The following is a 9,278-nucleotide window of genomic DNA, read 5'->3' as shown; positions in this document are numbered from 1 at the left end:
TCAGCAACAGAGGTCATAGCGGTGAAATCTTTGGAGCAAGCTTAGCAAGAAATGAAATCCTGATCGTTCAAAAGTACAACGCGGCCGTTTCATCTTTGCAAGTGCTGGACACCATTAGACCTTAGCCAAAAGCTACTGGCTGCTTCGCTTGATTTCGAAAATGACTTAGCGCTAAAAGTGCTGGTTCATTGAGTTTCTTCTTTCATCATACCTAAACGGTGACCAAGGAGACACGGATTCATCTCGGTGGAGCCAGGGCGGAGCTTGTCGGCAGAAAAACGCAACTCGCTGGCTGGCGAGAGACTGACAACCTCTTGTGCTTGTTAAACTGAGTCTGGGAAGCTCAAAGCATTCCTAGGAGCTTTTGATCCCATTGTCAAGGATATACATGAAGCATATGGAGATATGATCTGCGCGGGACCCACATGGTGTATATGGGTTCCCCTGAACGCGAGGAAGCTACCTTCCTTTTGCTTCCTCGCGCTACGTCTTGTATCTAGAGTCGACTATAGCTTTATTTAATATTGATTACTGATCTGAATACGCTGTCCTCATCTACGAATACGTGAGACCCTCACAGAGGGATCTTTCCACCCTGGGAACACACGTCTTCGTTCTGGGAATCTGGGAACTCTGTTCTCCTGGGAATATCGCTTGGCTTTCGGAGAGGAATCGGATTTGTGCGCTGGTTTGGCGAAGGTATGGTGTCAGGACTTTACGCGATTTTCCGAGACAAAAGTTTTAGCGTACATCATTTCGCTGGTATCAATTTCCCCATTTTGTTGAGATTTCGTCAAGGCCTCTCGACATGTGTGCCGTGTGATGTACGGGAAGGGTGGTTTCATTTAGCCCGACCCTCCGCCAAAGTTGATTTTACCTGAAGCTCTGGCTGATTTTCACATGATATCTTCCACCTGCTTTAGACTTGTGCAATTTTATTTTAAGGCCGAATTTCTATCTACCTACTTACCTAACTGTATAAAATTCTCTCATAGTTAATTGATTTTTTGGGTGTCAAGGCGTCCTTAGAAGTATCTACGCCATCTAGACACAGGCCCACGAATGGAAAACCCTTTTTTTCGCGACGCATGTGCGCAGCGGTGCTGTGAAGGGACCAGGGACCCCTGCTTTCTATCCTTCCTTGGCCGCGGAGCCAAGGAACGCCTAGTTACTAGTTTCTCGTACTTTCTAGTGGTTGAATTCTGCGTTTAGGAGGGGCTAAAAAAAAGCCCCCTCAATTTGCATTCCCTCTTCTAAATTTCTTTAATACAATTTATCATGGGTGCACCAGATACTTACATCTTCCTAAGAGATAAGAAAGAGTCGCACAGGTACTTGCTACCAAAATGGTTGATGAATCGAACTAACCAGATCGACATAGGCTGAACAAGCAACATCAGTTCATTGCAAAGATTATCGGAGGCCCGATAAACAACACAATCCCATTAGATAGCTTGACTGCAATTGCCGACGTTGGTACTGGTACTGGGTAAGTGCAAAGTTAATTACGCTATTTGGCACCGTGACTTGATACCTGGGCTCACATTCCAAATAAGTGTGTGGCTTGAAGAAGTTCGTCAGTTGATGAATGAGACATGCCCGGATATCCAGCGAGTTTACCAGGGCTTTGACATCTCAGATGCCCAATTTCCGTATTTTTCCGAAAATACAAGGTTTGAAATTCACGATATACTCCTGCCGTTTCCTTCCAACCACATCAATCGCTACGACCTCATTAATATGAGATTACTTGTCGGGGCAATCAAGGAGTCGGACTTTGCTGTTGCTATTCAAAATCTGATAACGATGTTGAGTAAGATTTCTGAATAACTATTCCAAACCCTTCTCCGGACTGATGCGATTGGAATATAGAGCCTGGAGGCTATCTCCAATGGACTGAATTTGAGTTAAACAGTCATTTTCAAGGAAATTCGGCAGAGTTCCCAGCGTTTAAAAGGCTCTTGCGGCCATTCTTCGACTATCTGCATATGAACGAGTTTAGCACCTCCGCTCCAGAAGCAGTGAACCAGTATTGCAAAAGAAGCGGATTGATTAATGTCAAGAAATTTGAGCGCAGCGTACTTGACCGACCAGAATTACAAACCGAGTTGGAGAACTGGGATCTTACCGCATTTGCTGTAATGATGCCTCTTGTCTATGAGCGTACGGGTCAAGCAAAGGACGAGATCACAAACCAGCAAATGACATCGCGCATGCTCTCTGAATTTCGGGACTTGTTTGCGAGAGGGCTTAAGCCAGGTTGTACATTTGGAACTGTGATCTGTCAAAAGCCAGAGATTGGTCCGATGAACAACTAGCGACAACTCTACCACGATATTGTGTCATCATATATAATGACCCTCAACTACCACCAGCTGTTTTCCTCATCATCAGATCTTAAACCATATCCAAGATCGCCTAAGCCTCTTAAGCTTTCCCATGGTCATTTTATCACTGCTTCTTGCTCTCTGAATATTCCTGATCCAATTTACAAAATGAATCTTTTGCGTGTCAGCCTCCCCAGTTGCGGTGACTTCAGCCATCTATTTCGTCTGCTTGACCACTACGATGTCCATCGGTCCAACCGTAGTCGGTCTGCGGCTAGCTCATTCTTCCCTCGCCTTGACGTCCGCGAGAGCGGCGACTCATACCACCTCGACGGCGAGCTACCTGGCCTCGCTCAGAAGGACACCGACATCGAGTTCTCCGACCCTCAGACTCTGATCGTGAAGGGTCACACCGCGCTCGAGTACCAAACCTCTCGCACCGAGTCTGAGGCGCAGGGCGACGAGGCTGAGTAGACTAACAAGGATCTCCAGCCTGCCCATCGCTTCTGGGCCAGCGAGCGATCGGTCCGCGAATTCCAACGCACTTCCTCATTTCCGGGCTCGTGTAGATCAGGACAACGTCAAAGCCAGCCTAAAAAATGGCATTTTGTTTGTCCTTGTGCCTAAGACCGCCGCTCCGGCCATCAAGAAGATTACCATTGAGTGATCGCTCTCATATCCCACTCAAATGGTCTCACTACTTCTTACCCAATGCCAAGATTTACTATACTTTTATTAGGAATAGTCCCGGGGTAACAAAATTCCTGTAAAATTATCTATACAATATTTTATTTTCTGTAATACATGACCTGATGCCTCGCCACTTTATGGGGTAGCCATGGTAGCTAGAACTTTCCATAGTGATGGTCATGGTCTTGAAACAATATTCCAATCAGATATACCTCCATACTCTTACGATTTAATGTCAATCAACTCAGATGGGGGGTGTTTCATCTATACAGAGTCATCGTTATAGTACCGTAATAATACATGGACCTACCCAGAATCGATTGGGAGATTTGGCGATTTGGCAAGATCACCCGCCTGCTTTTTCTCTTTCTGGTCAGCACTGTTCTGCGTCTTCCCTCCCATTCTTCCCATATGCGGCGCAGCTTTCGTCTACGCCCGCCAGTCATAAATAGAGAGCTAAACCTAGTAAGGAAAATTGATTTCAATATCTCCATGGGTTTGCTATCTGTTGCGCGTCTCATTGGTTGCCAGGTTAACCCTAATCAGGCTCTCCCATACAGAAGCTGGCGTGGAGGGTCTGATTGAGAACCACCGACACTTACCTTTTAACCTACCATCGCTATATATTGATCTTGAAGGAATTAATTTCTCACGAGACGGCAGCATTTCAATCCTGCAAGTATTTGAGTTCCGAGTCCGACGTTGTGTTTGGGGATCTGGTTAGTGATACTTCTTGATAGAGCGAGAAATCTAGCTGAATATGTCGCTACTTCAGACGTAAATACACATTCAAAACGTGCGTCAAATGAGGGATGATTTGTAACGTTTGGAATCATCCAAAACCCAAAGTCTACGGCTAGTCATTCGAGATAAGAGAATGTACACACATGGCAACTTAACCCTAACGACTAAGCCTAAAGCATAGGAGCTTAAAGGTCTCGACTAGAATGATGCAGCCCCTGGTGGGGAAATGATAGCGCTCGCCAGGATCATGCGATTTAGTGGCAATAACGACGCGACATTCACCTTTCCTGCATGGACTGCCTGCAAGACATGTCCCAGTGTCCGAAGAGACGGTTCACCACCACTTCCAGGGGACTTCGGTGGAATCGAAGGTCCCAGTGTTTGTGCACGCGCAATCATCCACTCTTCGGCGCTGCACGCCCTCCACATTCGTTCCGGAGCAGGAAGTGGAAGCCTGAGAATCATGTTGTCGTTCAGTGGCTCAAAGTAGCTCTCGTTCAACTTTCGTGCCTGCGAGTCCAGAATGTTGATTATATGAACGAAGAAGAAGTTCCGACGAAGGGATTCCATGAATTTCCATTGGTTCCAATCGTTTTCATCCTCGTGGTGGATTTGGAGGGCCTTCGAATGGACACTCGATAGTCGTCGGGCCATCTTCAACAAGAATGAGCTATAGAGTTCGGCAGATCTCTCAAACTCCTGCCGCCGCTCCTCACTTCCATTGCTAAACACTGCTTCTTTAACAGCCGCAGGTAAGAAGCTGTCACCGAACAGTCCAATAGTTTGATAAATGCATACAGCATGCATAGCAGCCAGGCAGAATTCAGGGGTATCGGTGTAACTGTGGAAATTCCGCACAAGCTTCTCCCGCTCTTGGGATATCATCCGATCAACCAAACCGGAATTTGAGCCGACTGTGCTCGCGTATGCACCTACACAAGCCAAAGCGTCTGCCATTGGTGGTGCCATTCCACCCAAAGAGCAGCGGTATAGTCTGTGGTGGACGAAGGGGGACCAAAAGTCTCGGTCGAGAATGAGACCGGGATATTCCCGCAGATGCTCGAGCATCTCCTGGCACAGACTGCTTGAGTCAGTCCGGATCTGATGTCCCAAGCCGACCATGAATGTGTGACCGAAGATGAGATGAGAGGGACTGTAAAGCCTATTGTCCAGGTTTACAGACATTGAACGCTCCTCTTCGTTGAAACTGTCGAGCCACTTGCTTTCTGATGAAGAAGAGGATTTCGATTGGACGCTCGGTGCGGATGCACTTGATTCGTACTCTGTGATGTGTTGGATGATATCAAGATGACCTGAAACAGATTGATCGGAAGTTGAAGTCTGAACAGAATTCAATGACCTGGTCGGGGGAGGTTGAATTGCGTTGAAGATTTCGCTGTTTGTTGGTTCAAACTCGGGAAGGTGTGTTACGTCTCCATTCCATGGCAGAGAGCTCCCAGGTATCTCAGTTGGATAAGACCAAAAGTCGTCTGGTATGTTATCCTCTGCAAATTGCATACTTTCAAAATCGAAGGGTGGCCATGGGGTAGATAGTTGGGCGTTGAGGTTCAGCATGGATCCCACAGATGCCTGGTGGTTTTCATCTGGAGTGTCGGCCATTGAGACAGACTTCATCATCTCGGTAGACTGTGAGGGCCCAGATGCCATAGACTTGAGGTTGCGTGGCTGTTCCTGAATAGTTGTGGCCATAGGTGGAGTCGTACTGACCAGGCGAAAATTGTATCCAATCTCTCCGACATCGGCTACTGCCATTTCGCCGGAAGGGTATTGACATGAGTTTCCCAATTGAGCACACCGAGCACAGGAAGGACGGGACAAAGAACAACGGATCTTCTTTTGAGCGCATGTTTTACAGGACTTCTGCTTGGACTTGCGGTTCCGGTCTCCTTTGGCAATACATCGACGGCGGTGTCGATCTCGTAGATCATCTGATAGACTAGCATGTTAGACACAGACCCTTTCTACCTATTGAGTAGGAACATTTGAGGACATACGCCGAGAGTAAGATTTGTTGCAAATCTCACAATTAAATTCATTGTCATTGCCAGAGCCGCAGGTAGACGAAGGAGATTTCGACTGTGACCCCGTGATTGATTCCTCGCTATTAGCGAACGCCTCAATATTGCCACCGGCTGTTGGAATCAATTTCACAGAAGTATGGAGTGTGTTGGTAGCCATGTCTAGGGCTGATAATGTGGCACTGTCGACGCTGACCGATTAAGAAAAAAGCGTAAGTTCAGGGAGTAGCCCTTCACGTCGAATCACCCAATTCACGTGCCAAACCAGACGACGCGAATCATTTAAGGGAGCCCCAACAAACGGGACTTGGTCCTTTTGTTCTTAGCCGCTCTTGGGTTACTTTCGTGCTGACGCTAAGTAATAAATATGCTAGCCGCAGCCTCGTACAATACGACCATTCGGAACGACTGAGCTGTGCAGGAAGATTGACGGAATATCTCCTTCCGCTAATTGGACCTCCGAGATCCACAGAGCGAGTGGAACCGTGCCCCATGAGAAGCGAGTACTGGCATTCTTCCATGAAGGCTTTTGGTTATTCCCGTCTAGCTGCTCTCAGGTAGCTGCTCAGACAGGTCAGGACACTAAAGTGTTTCTGTGAGCAAAAAGACCGAAGATGCGCCGGATACAACAAAAGAACGCTGCCTGGCATTTTTGCTGTCCGTGCACTCTTTGCCCAGCTGAAAGTGCAGCTGTTTCCGAGCATTTCGGCCATTCCTTTTGCCATTTATCCTCTAGACGAAGAAAACGAGGCATTTTGGCGAGACCGTCAGCTTCAGATCTGGTATTTGGAGTTAGATAATCTGTCACAGATTTGAATTGAAGACATCGAGGGAGATAACAGTACAATACTAGGTTTCTGAGGCCATTGATCCCAGGGTAGCGGGGACATGGACGATAATGCAGCACTGTCACATGTTACGCTATTTTGTTGTCCTCCATTCAATAGTAAAACATTTCACCTGGCCAGGACCAAGTATGGAAAACTGACGGGAGGCAATGGCATGTTATTTGACATGGGGTGGGCGATAGTTTTTTAATCAAAAGGGAACGGCAGACTACGCCTTTAGTATCTCGGGAAAGAATGGCTCGGAGGAAAGTGGTTCGGAGGAAATTGGTCGAGAATTGTTAATCTTACAGCCACTCGGAGAAGATTGGTACACAGTTCTTGATGTCTTCCAAGTGTCTTCGCCCTCTGCTCAAGGACATTGGACAAATAGGGATCCCAGCTTTCTGGTAAGCCCGGGTCTTAAATGGAAAGGGGAGTATCCAGAAGTACTATCCTAGTATAGGACTGGAATATAAAAGGTTCGCTCTATTGCAGGTAAATAAATGTGTTGATCAGTAGCATTAACAAAACATCCAATGGGGGCCCGCCACAGCCACCAACGCGCTATCTCCATCCGCACCGGAATCGTCTTCTTCCTTTCCTCTAAGCCGTCATCGCAAGATCTTGAACAATCGACTGATTATTTGAGTACATTCCAATTTCTACTTCTTTCGGGTCTCAGGACCCAACCACAACTATTTCACAATGGCTACCACCGGATCTTCCATCGGGTGCGGCATCCGTCACGTCGTTGAGATCGCCTTCGCAATTGCCCGACGCTTCTAACCCTCAGTACCCCGACCGGAGCAATGGCTTTTTATTCCACGATCCCTATGCTTGGTCAACACTACCCGTATCCTACTCCGTGCCCCCTCCTTCAGAGAACCAGTTCACCTTCCATGCACCACCGCCCGATCCAACATTTTCCGATCGCGCTCTCCTAAGTTGGGATGCTGCTACATGCACCCAGCCTCTGTCCCCCTCCACCCTCGATGCCTCGCCTGATCTCGGACCCAATTTTTCTCCAGAGGAACTTGCGTTCATCACCCCATCTATGTTAACCCCACGAGACAACCTGAATGTCTCCGACTCATCCACAGTGCCGCCTACTCCCTCGCCCTCGGCCAGCTCATCGCCGAGCGAATCATCGAAGGACTCATCCGACCGAGCATCTAGAAGAAGGCTCAACACGCTGGCTGCCCGGCGGTATCGCCAACGTCGTGTTGATCGTACCCATGAATTGGAAGCAGAACTGGATGCTATCAAGCAAGAGCGGGATGCGTTAAAAATGCGAGTCTCCAAATTGGAAGGAGAGGCCAATGTGCTGAAATGTTTATTGGAGGTTCAAAATTCGAAGCGATCTCATTCTAGTTGATAAGACGGCTGATCGCGTCTCATGGCTTCACGTCTTTGGCGCTGCTAGTGCGCTTGGTTGAACCTCACAAATATACCAAAAAACGATGCTTGGTCTTTGACATATAGATTCCTTCTGAGGTTCTTTGTCCAAGCAATCCGAAATATAGGTAAAATATTGGATCACGATCTGCGGCTAAATAGTTTGGATAGAGCGGGCGCGATATGCAGATGATCGGCTCGCTGAAGAACTCGTCCATCAAAGGACCAAAACTGAACTTTGGTATCCATCAGTGAAGGGTGGTGGATATTTAATAGCTTTTGTGCTACGCACCTTACAAGCTTTTCTGTTTTGCTGGTTTTTCCAATCTAAACAGCGTCGTAAGGTTCAATATCGTCTTCTAGCAGCATATTCTTCTGACAAATATCGAACAACAGGATATCAGTCCTTGGTGTCTAGCAAACAAAAGTAGGCAAATATATCCATTCACCAGTAATGCACCCCCTCCTTCTTGCAATTTTCATTCATGATCAAGCCATGCTAGCGCTCGGAACATGTTCTCATGGAAAGTCTCGGAAGCCTCCGCTAACACTGGAGATGGATATGACCAGAAGTAGTGAGGGTACCCAGGATAGGCATCATACAGAAGAGGCACACCAGACTCCTTCAACGCTTCTCCCATCAATCGTGCATCATCTCTCAGGGTGTCAGTTCCACATTCGACAATGTAAACCTTTTTCAAATCTCTCAGACGAGGATGAAGAAGAACCGAGAAATACTTGTCGTGCGGTGGTGCTGCATAGGAGTCCAAGAAGCAACCCATCGAAGCCAAAGTGTTGACAGTATTGTTAGCATTTTCATGCAGAGCAGTGTACTGATCCCTTTTGTCTTCTGGAACAGCGTCGGGATGCACGGTTGCAGGCACCAGAGCCAGTACACCTTTCACCTTCTCCCCAAATCCTGCATCCACAAGTTTCAGTGTCACACCAAAAGCGAGATTAGCACCCGCTGAGCCTCCCATGATAATCACGGAAGGTACCGAAAAGTGATCCAATGCCCAAAGTGTAACTCGTACGCAGTCGTCGAGACCAGTAGGGAATTTAAATTTGGGTGCCAGTCGATATCCGATGCTAACAACTTTCATACCACTTGACTTGCTAATCCGTCGGCATGCCGCATCTTCGATATTCGGGCTTCCCATGATCCAGCCTCCACCGTGAATGAACACAGCCACAGACCCACTGTCTTTCTCTGACGGGGGAGTGTAGATGCGAGCCCAGCAATCCTGGAGGGTAAT

General features: G+C 47.5%; 5 protein-coding genes across 5 annotated transcripts; 3 read left to right on the top strand and 2 right to left on the bottom strand.

Moving 5' to 3' along the window:
* Positions 1–1,278: 1,278 nt before the first annotated feature.
* PENARI_c131G04977 (uncharacterized protein) lies at positions 1,279–2,318 on the top strand (the record flags this gene model as incomplete). The annotated part of the gene is made up of 4 exons (XM_022637969.1): positions 1,279–1,331; positions 1,382–1,489; positions 1,557–1,813; positions 1,873–2,318. 4 exons carry the CDS (start codon positions 1,279–1,281, stop codon positions 2,316–2,318), a joined length of 864 nt encoding a protein of 287 aa, XP_022482172.1.
* A 177-nt stretch (positions 2,319–2,495) lies between these two features.
* Positions 2,496–2,994, top strand: PENARI_c131G07409 (Hsp20/alpha crystallin family protein; the record flags this gene model as incomplete). The annotated part of the gene is made up of 2 exons (XM_022637970.1): positions 2,496–2,770; positions 2,820–2,994. 2 exons carry the CDS (start codon positions 2,496–2,498, stop codon positions 2,992–2,994), a joined length of 450 nt encoding a protein of 149 aa, XP_022482174.1.
* Positions 2,995–3,959: 965 nt separating this feature from the next.
* On the bottom strand, positions 3,960–5,534 carry PENARI_c131G00100 (uncharacterized protein; the record flags this gene model as incomplete). The annotated part of the gene is made up of 1 exon (XM_022637968.1): positions 3,960–5,534. The coding sequence occupies one exon, from the start codon at positions 5,532–5,534 to the stop codon at positions 3,960–3,962; it is 1,575 nt and encodes a 524-aa protein (XP_022482176.1).
* A 1,798-nt stretch (positions 5,535–7,332) lies between these two features.
* On the top strand, positions 7,333–8,014 carry PENARI_c131G07764 (uncharacterized protein; the record flags this gene model as incomplete). Its single annotated transcript, XM_022637971.1, has 3 exons — positions 7,333–7,374; positions 7,421–7,958; positions 8,007–8,014. 3 exons carry the CDS (start codon positions 7,333–7,335, stop codon positions 8,012–8,014), a joined length of 588 nt encoding a protein of 195 aa, XP_022482173.1.
* Positions 8,015–8,501: 487 nt separating this feature from the next.
* PENARI_c131G09257 (alpha/beta hydrolase) lies at positions 8,502–9,266 on the bottom strand (the record flags this gene model as incomplete). Its single annotated transcript, XM_022637972.1, has 1 exon — positions 8,502–9,266. A coding segment is annotated over one exon (765 nt), but the record flags the coding sequence as incomplete, so codon positions are not given.
* Between the last annotated feature and the right edge of the window lie 12 nt (positions 9,267–9,278).

The sequence above is a fragment of the Penicillium arizonense genome, assembly GCF_001773325.1.
Source record: "Penicillium arizonense strain CBS 141311 chromosome Unknown PENARI_contig131, whole genome shotgun sequence".
In the NCBI taxonomy this organism is placed as follows: domain Eukaryota; kingdom Fungi; phylum Ascomycota; class Eurotiomycetes; order Eurotiales; family Aspergillaceae; genus Penicillium; species Penicillium arizonense.
The sequence above is the reverse complement of the archived record's forward strand: the minus strand, read 5'-3'. Positions and strand labels throughout refer to the sequence as shown.